The sequence below is a fragment of the Meleagris gallopavo genome, chromosome 1, assembly GCF_000146605.3.
Source record: "Meleagris gallopavo isolate NT-WF06-2002-E0010 breed Aviagen turkey brand Nicholas breeding stock chromosome 1, Turkey_5.1, whole genome shotgun sequence".
Lineage (NCBI taxonomy): Eukaryota > Metazoa > Chordata > Aves > Galliformes > Phasianidae > Meleagris > Meleagris gallopavo.
Genome location: NC_015011.2, coordinates 129,710,256 through 129,724,284, shown reverse-complemented (window position 1 = coordinate 129,724,284; position 14,029 = coordinate 129,710,256). Strand labels below are relative to the sequence as shown.

At 42.3% G+C, this 14,029-nt stretch overlaps 1 protein-coding gene across 3 annotated transcripts in view; it reads right to left on the bottom strand.

Annotated features, from left to right (window-relative positions):
- The window catches only part of NPAS2 (neuronal PAS domain protein 2), a 95,475-nt gene that overhangs the window by 9,785 nt on the left and 71,661 nt on the right, over positions 1-14,029 (bottom strand). For 2 of the 3 annotated variants that reach the window (XM_003203152.4, XM_010727760.3), the window contains 9 exons: positions 12,369-12,487; positions 10,619-10,701; positions 9,942-10,048; positions 8,624-8,771; positions 7,950-8,031; positions 7,418-7,559; positions 6,623-6,729; positions 6,351-6,443; positions 2,673-2,819 (listed from right to left, as the gene is read on the bottom strand). In XM_003203152.4, coding sequence (XP_003203200.1) covers positions 2,673-2,819; positions 6,351-6,443; positions 6,623-6,729; positions 7,418-7,559; positions 7,950-8,031; positions 8,624-8,771; positions 9,942-10,048; positions 10,619-10,701; positions 12,369-12,487 — 1,028 coding nt within the window. The remainder of the gene's footprint in view (positions 1-2,672; positions 2,820-6,350; positions 6,444-6,622; positions 6,730-7,417; positions 7,560-7,949; positions 8,032-8,623; positions 8,772-9,941; positions 10,049-10,618; positions 10,702-12,368; positions 12,488-14,029) is intronic. The other variant, XM_010727756.3, reaches the window with a different exon arrangement.

The following is a 14,029-nucleotide window of genomic DNA, read 5'->3' as shown; positions in this document are numbered from 1 at the left end:
ACAGTTTAATCCCAACCTCCTGTGATTCACAAAAGTGCTACAAGAGAAATTGTGAGGCTTTATTTTAAATTGCCCCTAGCCAAGTACGACAGAGCTAATCCCCAGACCCACTCCATCCTTGTAATGGCATGGTAATTTATTTCTCTTTTTTTTTTTTCAATCTAGAGAAAGCAGGAGAAGTAAAAGTGTGACTGCTCATGGCTTGCTGCCTCGTGAGATTGGGCTGGGGGGACTGAGAGGCACTCAGATCCCAGAGCAGGAGGACCCTCCCCATCCAACTATACAAAAACAAAATCTCTTTCCTGTGTGTAAGAAGGTGCTCTCATTTTCTATTTTTGTCTGGATTATGTAAAAAAGGGGAAAAAAGGATCAGGGTATATAAATATTGAAGACTTCACAGAGGGAGAGTTATGTTTTTTGCACAATTAGAAGAAGTGAAAATATCATGTCTCTTGATATTCATAATAATAATAATAGCTTTCAGACACATGCCAAGATTCTGAATATTCTGGACAATTGCAGAGGGACTTCTCCTTCCTGCTAGTCAATGTCATTCCAGAACCAATAGAAGAAATGCACTGAAATTAAGCCTGGTCTGCCTATATGTTTATATGGAACCAGAAACAGGGAGCCCTGCTTCTAGGACCCTGCACTGCTATGCTGCCTTATATAGTGCAAGTTCAGTATCTTAGGTGGCAAAGTTTCAAATTTGGCTTCACCAATCCCTTAATTGCCTAAACATACAATCCCAAATGGTTTTAATGCATGAAAATGCATTTCACAGGTGCTGATGAGAGGTGAGATTCTATTTCTGTGCAAGTCAGAAGCAAATTTCCCATTGGCTTCACCAGGTCCCATGTTTTCATCCTGTGCTTAAAATGTTCTTTGAGACCTTAATTTCTGTGGCAGAGCTTGTCTTCTAAAAACCTTGTTAATACAATGCTCACAATGGGTCCCCAGTGCAACATTTCTAGCAAGGGTATTTATAGTTACATAATAAGGAAAGCAGTAATCAACCTGCTTTTAGGAAACTTCCATAAAAGTGGATGATTTCTTACATTTGACATTAAAAGAAACCTGAGATGTACCGTACTAATCTGAACTTGCCGGTGCAGTAGGGATCAGGGGTAGTACAAAGCAGACATTGTACCAGCTCTGTGCAGAAGACATCAAAGACATAAGACAGCAGTCCCAGTCAGTTTCACCCTAAAGGCTTGGGCTGGTCCAGTGACAAATACATTTAGACACCTCCCAGCTGTAAAGGAATGAACAGCAGCAGAGGTTTTGGAGGTTTTAATATGAGAAGGGAATTCATTTCCTGTACTCTGTATCCCAGCTGTGGTAGGGTCAGAAAAACAGGGAATGAGTGATCTGAAAGAGATGAGCATTTGGGGAGTGTCTGAAGGAGGGCTGGTGGCTGAGGGAGGCACAGACACGGTACTGAGCACCCTTGATGTCCCCATGAAACATGCAGTAGATTGATGGAAACTAATGAACTGGAGAGATACAATCAGTGCTGAATATGAACATGAACATGCTTCCATTACAGCTGCTCACTCAGAAGACTCAGTAGATAAAGTATTAAAACATTAGTGTAAATGACTCAAATTCTTTCCCCCACCACTACGGTTGAGATATTTCTTTCTTCTCTTCTTCCAGAGAGCTCTTAATCTTTCCTGATGTAGGCTACTCAAGAGGCTTTCAGAGGGCAACATCCTCATTCAAATGAGTTGGCTTTCTCATGTCCATATACCATAGCCCCAGCATGTCCAACCCATGGCCCATGAGCTGCATGTGGCTAGGCACAGCTCTCAGTACAGCCCACCCCCTGGCCACCCTACACCTCACTATAAAGGCAGTGGCTCTTCCTGCTCATGTGCACAACCATCACTCAGCAAGGACCAAACTGTGTGCTATTAACCATATCTGGGCTGAAACCGGAGTATGGGGTGCAGTGCAGTGCTAACTCAAATTATGGTAAATAATGTTATGGATTTGGATACACTGGCTTAACACAGTCTTGTGAACAGCAAAAAGTATGCAGCGGTGCTTTCCATTGTGATAAAGGAATTTGAGAGCAGGTTTCAAGATTGCAAAAAAAAATCATCAGTGTTTCGGTATATTTGCAACTCCATTTTCAATCAGCACAAATACATTAACTGAAAATTTTCAAGTGGAATGTATAGAGTTGCAATCAGATAATTCAAAAATCTGATTATGCCTCTCTACTGGACTTTCATAAGCCCCATTTTAGCAAATATATCACCATAGTGAGGTGGTGGGTGGTGTGTATCAGCAGCGATGCCATCGTAGCAGCTGTGGAACAGTGGCTCACCTTCTCTGATGCAGATTTTTAGGAATGCTTCTTCATGGCTGGCGAAAATGCATAACTAGTGGTGAAAAACAGTGTTTTGTAGCCAAGAATTTGCTCTATCAAACAGTGTTATTGTGCTCTTTGTATGGGTTGCATTTACCATGGAAATAAATAAGAGGCATTGCTTGTGGAACATCCTAAGTGTACATGGCCCAGGACAATTCCTCTTTACTCAGTGCAACCCAAGAAAGTGAAAAGGTTGGACACAGTGCACCAGTGGCCCCGGGGCTAATTTTTAGTCACCAGCCCTATCAAGTGCTTCATGGGAGGCTAGTTAGTCCTCCTAGCAGCAACGCACCTGCACGCTGGAATCCTGAACCAGGCAGAGCTGCTCCTGGATCTTCTGGAGCTCCTCCTGCTGCCAGCGGATGTTGGCCTGCAGGATCCGTGTTCGCTGCTCTAGCTGGTCCTTGATGGTCTGGAACATGCTAAACTGGGCAGAGAACTAGAAAAAAGGAAGAAAAATGAGTCTTTACAAAGAAAACAGGCCTTCACGCAACATCATTCTGTAAGAAGTTATTGGTTTTTTGACTGCAAAGCACAATCAAAGGACTAAAATATGTGTTTGTAATACACTACCATCTAGGCAGAGATAAATCTTTTCTATTTTCAATTTTATGCCCATATATTAAATTGCTTCACTTACAGTGATCTGCTTACAACTGACCCTGTTCTGTTTTGGGAATTGTCAGAATGCCCGTTTTTGAGAGTATGCTGCTTTAGAATATCAAGAGCATCTTAAGTGGATGGCAAATGAGTGCATTTTTATCATTGGTTTGTAGTTTGGAGCCCGTAGCACAGCATAGCTGTATATTCCAAATGTGTTTTACCAACTTCTTCCATGCAGAAATAGCTGTGGTGCAATGCTTTATTCTGCTGTTTACTTACTATAAGATTGTTACACAGCTCACCACAGTAAACATTTTCTAGATTTCTGCCACTGTGTAGTGGCCAAGCTGCAAGAAATACTCATTAAGCTATTTTTATACATGAGGTAAAACAAATAGCTCAGCTCACTGGGAGAAAGGCTATTCTAGATAATAATGTAGAATGGAGATCACTAATGAGGGTCAAGAAGAAAGTGCAGCCTCCATAGCAGCAATGCCTCACACCAAGTGGAATGACTCCATAAGCACAGAGGGGACAACATGGCCATAAATTCTCCACTTTATTTGGTGTATACAGGTATGACTCAATGTCCACCAAAACTCATTATTACTTTAATTGGCTTTGGAATTGTTGCTTTGCACAAGCTCATATTCCAAAAGTAAAAAACACAATTTGAGAAAAACCCACAGTGTTATGGCTTCAAAAAAATCAGTGTGTTTTTCTGTTATCAGGGTATCCAAGAATCCAAAATGTCTTTGAAAAGACACAGTGCTGGGAGCATCCAGGAAAAAAGAAAGGAGAAAAAGAAAGAAGGCATTTTGCTATGTCTTGTTGAACTTGAAAATGGCATGTTGTTCCCATGGCTGTTTTTGTAGCTCTGTGCTGGTTGGTGAAGTGCACAAAAATGTATTACTGCTGATTTTAAATCATTAGTCCATTATTTTATTCAGCATTTTTTATATGTAACATATTTGTTTAGTATTATCTTTTTGTTTCCCACTAACAGCAGTTAGCTGGTCTACCAGATGAGAGCTGCTAATGAAAAGGACGAGAAACTCCTTCCTTGCTTTTTCCTACTCAAAGACCAAAGTTTATTGATAATTCTTGCATTAATCCCTGTGACTACAAAGCTTCTATTGTTTTTGTGCAGTGAGAAACTAATAGCAATTGACCTGCACCACAAAGTATTTATCTCAAGATCATCAGCTGCTCTACTAATTAAGGAAGAAATCTGTAATTATATGATACATTAAAATAGCTTAACTCAAAATGTTCCACAACAAAGCACAGCACTGCTTTAACTTTGCCATTAGCATCAGATAAAGTTGGCATTCATCTCACTCAGGTAACTGCAAACTTCTTGGGATCCTCAGAAAAGTGCATGGTACAGGTGACTGTACCAGCTTCCCAGGTACAGCCAAACATGACAGACTTAACCTATGAGATATCTATAATTGCAGAGGATCACAGTTTAATCCAGGGAGGAAAAGATTCCTGCAGAATCATTCAAGCTGAGGTGTTCCCCCATTGAGCAGAAGGACGGATGCCTCAAAGATATTCTGTTCCTGCAAGTTTCATTAAAACGGTAGCTGGGTAAAGGAAAGAGACTATTTTTTTGCTTGGCTTCCTAACGAAATGAACCTTTCAATTCCTTCTGCCTTCCTACTTCTAAGCCTACTGCCCAATGCTGGAGACGTGCAGCAGAGTTGTGAGAGCCTCAACACCACCGTGCTGCTGTGATGCCACGTGAGCTCTGGCCAGGCAGTGAGAAGGAGGACCCCCTAGTGCACAGCCCTGCAGGGCACAGTCCCTGCAAGCCAGGTTTCATTGGCTTTGAGGTCCATGGAACAACTCGTTCATTCTCACTGCTACCAAACAACACCTGCGCAATCCCAACTGGAATTATTAGCGCTGATTATTATTCAGTCATCAGCATCCGCTGTGTTGTAGGGGATTTATTACAATGAGGGAGACAAACAAACAAATATTCTAATAGGGAGCACTTCATTTAATGTGAACCATTTACATTCAGGCAGCACCTAGTGCTTTAAGGTTCATTCAGTAGGCAAGGTTTGCTTCCCCCATTTTAGAAATTGCCAGTCAGGACTGCACTTGTGGCCATGCAGCAGAACGGCACCACGGTCTGGTGGTGAAGGTGGAGCTGCAGCACCAAAAAGTGTTGTGCTGGGACAGGGAGGCGGCAGGGCCTTTGGTCAACAACCAGAAAGCATCCCTCCAGCAAGGGCTGAGGGATAGAAGAAAGGAAAGCAGAAAAAAAGTCATGCAGAACATGCACAGGGTTACAATAAATAAACTAATTGATGTTTGGAAGTGCATTAATGAGTAAAGGAGAGGGATATCTGTAAAAGAAAATGACTGCTCAGAGCAGATAATTGATATGCTGTTCCTTCACCGCATGCTGATGTGGAATCATGAAAAGAATATTAAATACAAAAGATAAATGAGAATTTGTTATTTTAAAGCAGGAATCCTCAGGACTTCTTATGTTTTTTTATGTTACTGGAAGAAGCACTGAGATCTTGCAAAAGAAGACAGCATATAAACAGCAGCAGCAGCTTAGGTCCAGGACTCTGTCATTTCTGAAATCAGAGGGTGATGGGACACTCATCAAAGCACAACTACAGGGCACAAACAATGAGATGGGAACATGGTGCTCCAATTTGCTCCTTCAAAATCTACTGCAAATCTCAGAATCATAGAATCATTAAGGTTGGTAAAGATCACTAAGGTCATCTAGTCCAATCATCAACCATCAGCCCAAAAAAATGAGACACTGAGATGGCTTTCTGAGCCATCACCCTCATGTGAGATACAGGGTTAAAGATTTAAGTGGAGGGATTTGTTAGTCTAGAACATGTCCTGCTGTTGCTGGCACACTCACAAAACGGGCGCTGCTGTGCTCTCAGTGTTCCCCTTACTGCTGGCTGGTTCTGCTTCTGCCTCCATGCAGTCAAACAGGTGTTTTAGCAGGGCCTTTGTTAGCTTTTGTTTTCTTAATTCTCATTGTGATTCTGAAAGGATGCGATTACATAGAAGCAAAGTTGAAAACTGATTTCCCATCTCTGCTTTCTGTCATCCTGCAAAGTAGATGTGTGAACCTACATGCACTTGGACTTCTGCTGAGAATGTGTGCAGAAAAATATTTAAACACACGAGTGTACAGTTCAGATTACTTTGCCACAGCATTTTAAGATTTGGGAACTAGTGGATTTTTGATTTTAGCTACTGAAGAGATTGTCTAAAAACCCTCAAGGGCCTGGATTCCTGTAATGAATTTATTAGATGAAGGGAGAAAGCAGCAGGAGACAGTTAAGTGACCTATTCCACTTCCCACCCCCCAACTAACCTGTGCCAGTGGTGCAGGCTGACTTTGCAAAGTTGCTTGAGGCAGCAACTGTTGTGGGAGAAGCTCACATGAAGGTTGAGAAGGCAAGGAAGCCTAGGTTAAAAACAAAGCAAAACAAACAAAGCAAAACTTTATTTGTAAGTTTGGCTCCTTTAAATTCTATGTTTCTTCTAATGCCCTGGCATTTGTGCAAGTTGCTCGGATTTGCTAAGCTGCATACATGACACGTGCCTTCTGCCTTCTGCCTGTCCCTGTGGCCCTCTGGAAGTTACCTGCAGAGTGGTAGGCTGGCTGAGCCTGTGTGTAGATAAGTCCTGCTGCGTGCTGGATGTTCTCTGCAAGGGAGTGCTCGTCTCTGCAGTCAGCTTTGTTGGTGTAGCTGCAGGAAAAGTGATTTCTGGTGAGTTCTCACAAACTGCAAATCATCACCACTGGAAGTCAAGATTATGAGACCTAACTAAAAATGATTGTAGCCTGGCTGAATTCCAGCTGGAGCTGAGGCTGTTCTTGTTGGCTTCAGTGGCAGTAGAATTAAACTGATAAGGAGAGTCTGGGCAAAGACAAAAGTCAGAGACAGATTAAGGCTCTATGCTCCAATGAGCAGAAGGATAGGACCCAAAAGCTCCCTTTGTATGGACTGAATAACTGGATTTAGCTCACTGGCTTTTCTTTCAGGCCAAGAAGCAGAAAGAGCACATAAGGTGTACCCAAGTCATGGCTGGAGCATCCTGAATCTTGGCCAGAAGAGTTCTCGCCTTTGGCTGCTATTACTCAAGTAAGTCAGGAGAGGCCTTGCATTGCTCATACAGGCATCCACAAATCTGAAGACACAAGTCCTTACTTTCTTAACAGATCTAAACAGCAATCTCATGGCTAGCCTGATATTCATTTTCCAGGGTATGGATGGTTACATTAGACCTTCCTTCATCGCACTTCACTGTCAGTGAAACACATGTATCATCAATACCTCAACAATAACTATTACATTAGCAGCTGTGGCATATAGACACACATTCTATAACTTGGCCAAATGTAAAATAATGCAGCAACCCAGGAAAACTGCTCACTTGCTGGGTCAGACTTGGGTGTGTGGGAAGATTTTGGTGAGCTCCTGGATGACACCGAAGGTGTCCGGCTAGCACTGAGGATTGAGGCACCAATATCAAGCGCATTAAAGTGCTGTTCAGGATCCAAGCTGGAGCCACTGTCCTAAAACAAACAAAAAAGAGAATAATTGTTGCATCTGTCAGGGGAAAAACATTTCAAAATGCATCTACCAACACTTGCTGACTCAATTCTTTGTCTGGCCTGTATGACTTGAGCAGAACTAATCCCAGGGAGGCCAACAGAAGACCAGGACACCAGTGTCAATGTCCCTTCGAACCAACACCTACTTAATGTGCTGTCCAATGAACTGTTGCTGAGGTGAGCTTTAATGAATGTATCCAATTTAATTTAAAATTAGTCAAGTGAGCAATGAATACTGAACTTGTTAGGGAACCTACCCAGAAAGACAGCGCTGAAGTCTTCAGTGATATTAGCATAGGAAAAAGTTGTGATTCCTACATGTATTCATGAAAAAAACTTTTCTCACTGTACCTTTAGTGCTGAGGACACAACCTCTGAGGACACTTCTTCCAAGCCCATCTCCTGTCTCCTCTCCACCCGCACATCTGCATAACTGAACGCAAAATACAGTTCTGTGAATCAAGGTGATGGTCATAAAATGTGCTTCAAGGAAATGGAGAAATGAATTACTGTAAAATCTTACAAGTTAAATGAACAGTTTAAAAACTCACTTGCATCAGATGGAACTGCATAGCATTTGAAAGACTACGTTTTAATTTTCATTTCTTTCTCTAACCTATCTTCTTGAAGTCAAGAACTGGATTAAACAGGTGAGGTCAAGTTCACATCCTAAGGCTACTCTGTAACTTCACTGAAAAGCTTCCACACATCTCTTAAAATGCAACACATAAGAATTTAAAGAATGGAATGCTTGAGGGATCTGCCTGTTCCCTATTTTTGCAGAAAATGGAAAAATGCAACAGTTACTCTACTCCTAAGCTTGTGGACAACTAATGAAGCATAGTATACAGTAACGCTTAGTCCAATTGTTTTTCTGCAATGAACATGTTTCATTCAGAAAGCTCAGGCTTCATTTTTGTTATATAGAAGACAGTTCTTGTTTCTAAGAACAAAAGTTTGCAGTTGTGAGGATGCCCTTATCTTACTCTCCTTTATGTCCCACTGCTTGACAGGAGTTTCCATACCTTACCACCATATGTGTGCACACAATGAACTCTGGCTTGGAGTTCCACTGGTGGTATGTGATATAGTAATGGGTCTGGAGCCAGATCCACTGCTGTCCTTTGGTCAGAAACCGATAGCAGCACGACTTCCCCTTGCCAAACTGCATCACTGTCAGGAGAAAGCAGACACAGCTAGTAGCACAGTCACCAGTGTGAAAAGGTCATGAAAGCTGAGAAGTGGGACAAAGGTATCCACAGCCCCACTGACTCCTAAGCATCTTTTGGGTTCCTTCTTCTGGCAATTTGAACAGCACATTCTTTAGCAGGAAAATTAGCTTTAACACTAACACATTAATGTCTGCTACAACTTAAACATAACTCTCGCTGGCTTATGTGCTGATCACATACTCCCTAATAAGGCACCTGGGATTAGTTTCTAGTAGTAATCATCTGAAGACCTGTAGCAGTAAAGTACTGGATAAAAATGCTTGTGGAGATAAGTTTTCTGTACAGATAGATGTTAGTGATTGTACAGAATGAAGTGAGTACAGGAGATAACATAATGCAAACAGAAATCATTTGAAACTGAAAGAAAATTCACAGATAGACAAGAATTTGAAGGGTAGTAAACTGTGTTGCATTACAGGTTTCAAAGATTCAAGGACAAAATTGATCTCTGCTTTTGTTCCAAGGGTTTCAAGAGGATCCCAAACATGCATATATTTAACCTTTCTATATTTTAATGTCAACTTATAAAAACTAATTTTGGCTGGATATTTTCAGGCCACCCAGAGGCAGTAAGACTGAGATGTTCCACTCAGATTTGTAACCAAATATTTGAAAAGGATTGCCTCCTTTTCTTCACTTCACAAAAGAGCTTTCCACTTAAATCTTAGTAGATTATATTCAAATAATCACAGGTAGTGCCAAATAAATGGTGATCAGCATTATGGTAAATAGTCTGCAAGAATTTTACAAAATACAATCTCCACAGAGATTGCTTGAACTATTCCTGTATATTTTTGGCTAATAAAGCAGGAGTCAAATCTGGCATATTTTATCCATTCAGTGAGTCTCACTAACTGCTGCTTGGAATAGAGAAGGTGAAAGTGCTCTCCTCAGAGCTAGAGGAATTGGCCTCAATCACAGCTGATCAGCAATGATGCACCCAATCTGCTACAACTCCACTAAGGTATACAGCCATGAGGCAAAGGTCTCATGGCTGTGTACCTGTATACCTCTCCCTGTCTGAGTTTACATCTACCTTAACAGCAACCATATGCCATGAAAAAGGTATACTCTGGTTAATTCACAGAAACTTGGGCTATGTGATACTTACAGTGTTCGTGGCACCTTGCAAGCAGCTCTAGGTCATCTATATGGTAATAGTCGTAGCCAGAAGTACCCAGCACTTCAAAAGGCAAGTATCCTATGATCGGCGGTGCTCTGCATTCGGGCACAACAGAAGTGAACCCATACAACCACAAAACAAACAGCAGTTCTGCATATTGACAGGGATGTGCCAAAAGCCCAAAGAGCGGGCACCTTGCCCCCAGCACAAGGCCTGTGATAGCTCCTTCTTCTCAGGGAAAAAGTGCTTGTGGAAACTAGCTTGGTTTCTAAGGGGCCTTCATGTGAGGACCTGTGGTATTGGAGTCATGAGTCAGTGGGAACTGCACATGCAAACATGGGCTGGGTTTTGAGGGAATTATTTCCACAGTTGTATAATAGTTGTATATTTTTGCTACGGGACATGCTTTGGTCCACTGATATTTTTAAAACAAACAAGGATATGCTAATCACAAATTCAACCTGAGAAACAAAGTGGTTTGTTTTAGAAGACAGATAAAAATAAATGCAAGGTAGAATAGTTAACGTTAGCTTTTGTCTTAGCAGTAACTCTCCCATTCACATGATTTAGATGTGAAACATAACACCTTTTGAGAGAATTGTGCTTAAGAAAATAGCAGTAAACAAACACAAAACACAGTCAGGATCGCTCTTCTTGTCACCTACCTGTGATCTAGGAATAAAAATTTCCATTCCAGACTGTGTCTTGACGTGAATTCCTCTAAAGGCTCTTCCACGATGCACATCTCCTGTATGGTGAAGAAAACAACTTATTGAGAGTTGCAGCTTCACACCTTTACATCTACATTTGTAAGCTATAAATACACAGTACAGAATAGATTCATACACTCCTTGTTAGTTCCAAAGAGCAATCTATCACACTTGTTTCCATGTCACTGAGCCCTTTCTCTCACTGGGCTCATATCTGACCCCAGTTCCTCCCACCCCATCTGATACCTTCACCACTCCCCTCAAGCTCCCACAGGATGTTGCTTTTAGTGGGCATTTGTCCCCCATTTCTGAGTGGGAAAAAAGGCCTGGGTTCTTCCTGGTTTAAAGCACAAAGGCACGGGATTACACCAGGAGTGCAAGTTTCTCCTCCAGGAGACTCTCCATTGGTGCTATTCAGGACAGCCTGTCTGTTGTCACCTGATGTCCCCCTGCTTCTTGGTACTGTGTTCCATTGGACCGTGGGCTCAGAAATGCCTTTCCATCACCTCCTCCACCACTCCTCTCTCTGCTGTTGTCCACAGGGACAGAAGTCTTTTGGGCCACTAACCCGCTCTGAGAGGAGAATATGTCATCAAGCATTCCCTTTATACTTATTAATGTTCAAGTAAGTGATTAAAGTTGTTGGCTGCACAATGGCCAAAGGCTTCATAGCTTCAATTCCTCTCTTCTTCTCTCCACTTTACGCCCAGATCCATGCTGATGGCAATAATACACTCTACAGTTCAGGAGTTGCTCAGGTGCACCATGAGAACACTGTTATGTGAAACTAATGTGCTGATTCTGCTGTGCTCAGCCAGTCAGATAAACAGATCTGCCTCCATCTGAGAGGAGAGAATCGGGACCAGGGGTTATGTGACTCATCCAGGTGACCTGGGGAGATCAGCGTTTAGGATTTCCTGTGTGCTCTAGCAGCTGATGTCTCACAATCCCTGGGTCAATTGTCATACTGTGCAGCCCATTTTGATTCTGTGAGCATTTTAAGATTATGGTTACCCAACAATGAGGGAACTGCTTTCAGTGTTCTCAGAGAACCATGACTCTGTCATCTGCTCCTAGCATGACAACTGTGGTTAGATTAATGGGAGGTGTCCTCCTGCACCCAGCAGGGACCCTACGTGCTATCAGGGCCGTGAATCAGTCAGGAGCCTTTGAGTCTCTGTACAGTGACAGAGCCATGCCAGGGGGCAGTGATTTCATCCAGACCATGTCTCAGATGAGCTTTTTAACCTCTTAACCCCTGAGGACAGGACACCCGATGCAGCAGCTCACATTTGTTAATTAGGGAAACATGGTGTCAGGCATCAGGTTGTGCTGTCTATTCTTTCCAGAAACAACCATTTTACTATGTAGATTTGGGAGAAGGTAAACTGGGAGCAGTGACCTGAAGACACCAAGGGACACAAAATGAGAACCATCTGTGTGCTGTCCCATCGGAGGAACAGAATACCAACAGCATATCTGTGAAGTGACACTGCTGTTCCTCACACAACCAGGGCTCACAGTGCAAGAAGGGGAGAAGAGGCACCACTTCTGCAGATCCTTACTCACCCTGATAATCCTCTTCACTGGATTTCTGTGCATGAAATGTGATAGCCGTAATCCATTCAATTAGCAAAACTGAGAATATTGCACACTACCATTTTGATAATTCCAGGTGAGTATGGGATCAAGGACATGCCCTTACCTTTAAAAACTGAGGCGTTGCCAAACGAACAGTAGCGACAAAACAGATCTGCTTTCCTGGTGATGCTCTGTAAGCCCTGGGAAGAGCCTCATCAAAGCCATTGCAGGTGGAGTTAGGCACTGGCAGGACAAAAATTGGAACCCAGTGTCATGCTTCATACCAGATCTGCTCTCCCAAAATATTTTGCACACTTGAAGCATACTAGTATTAATTTTATTCACAGAAGTGCTCTGAAAGCTTTTTAAAGCTGATATGCATATATATATATGCAAGTCAGTAATGTTAGGCAAAAAGGCATTAGAGCTTAACTTCAAGTATGGATCTTAGAGGTTAATCCTGATAAAAATAAGGCCAAACCTTATCAGAGAGCATAAACCAGCTTTCTAAAAAGAAACCCCATACATCCAATTGCTCTTTTTCACCACTCACAATGCAAATACATGCTGCAGCAAGCCTAGAGTGCACTACTCCCATGAGACTGGGAAAAAGGCATTGGCAAGAGAGGTGATGAAGGCAATTCTTCACACTGTCAGTGAACAAACATGGAGGACCAATGCCAGCAAGGCTTCAACAAGCTAACAGAGCCTGCCTGGGATCCTCAGCTGATGAAGTGTTTGTTCCTATTCTATTTCTGCATGTGTTGTAGAAGTACACGAGTACTCCATATATGGCACTATCTGCCAGAACTGGGCATTTCTCATGGGTCTGCAGGTGTCTCCTAAACACTGGGCAGAAAGAAAAATGGTTTGATGCAGCTAGAGTATGTGTGTTTTTATCTGTCTCTCATGACTGTATGGTTTTTGTGTTGCTTTGCGGGCCAGTTAGTACATCCTGCCATAGAGATGTATTGCCAAAAGAATGTGTTGCCTTACACTTGCCCACAATCCCATGTTAAAATGACATAATGCAAATTCGTCATCCAAGTTTGAGCTGTTTAGCGATGGTAATCCCACTCCCATGGGACTGTAATAAACTGTGTGTTAAGCTGCAGTGGGAACTGAACTTGCACTGTCCCCCTTGGAGGCAGATGGTCCCATCCAGTAGCCAGAGGTCACCAGTAGGAGTTAATCTAATGGTGATTAATGCTAATATGGATCTCCCTTTCCGTTATCCAACTTTACCCGCTCTCTTTTCTTTCTATATATAACTTTATGAAAAAGTTTTCTACAATTTATTTCTTCTGCATAGGGATAAGCACATTGGCTCCTGTGAAAATGAAGGGTTTTATATCTGCCTGGGGAGGAATTCAATAGCAAATTTTACTCTGGGATGCTTCTGCACTGGGCTTTAGTTCACTGCCATAAATTGTAGAGACTGAAGAAGTCTCAGCTTATTCATCAGATGTGCTTCTGGAACCCAGAAACCTATTGAAAACCTTAGCATAACAACGCGCAGCTGATAACAAGGATAACAGGGTATAAGACAGTAAAGTAAGTACTCTGGGGAGAATTCACACCTGTGATTAACTGACTTAGACCACTGTATGCACAATATATTGTGCCAAAAGGGAGAGGAAAGATTCCTCATCTGAGAAGGCAGCACAGATGTGAACATCCACAGAGACTGCAGCTCTCTTGCAGAAGAGTCTTGAGGGCACGGCTGACTGGATATTAAGATAAAAAATATGGGCAAAATTCTCCTCCTTTCACCAGCAAAGCACA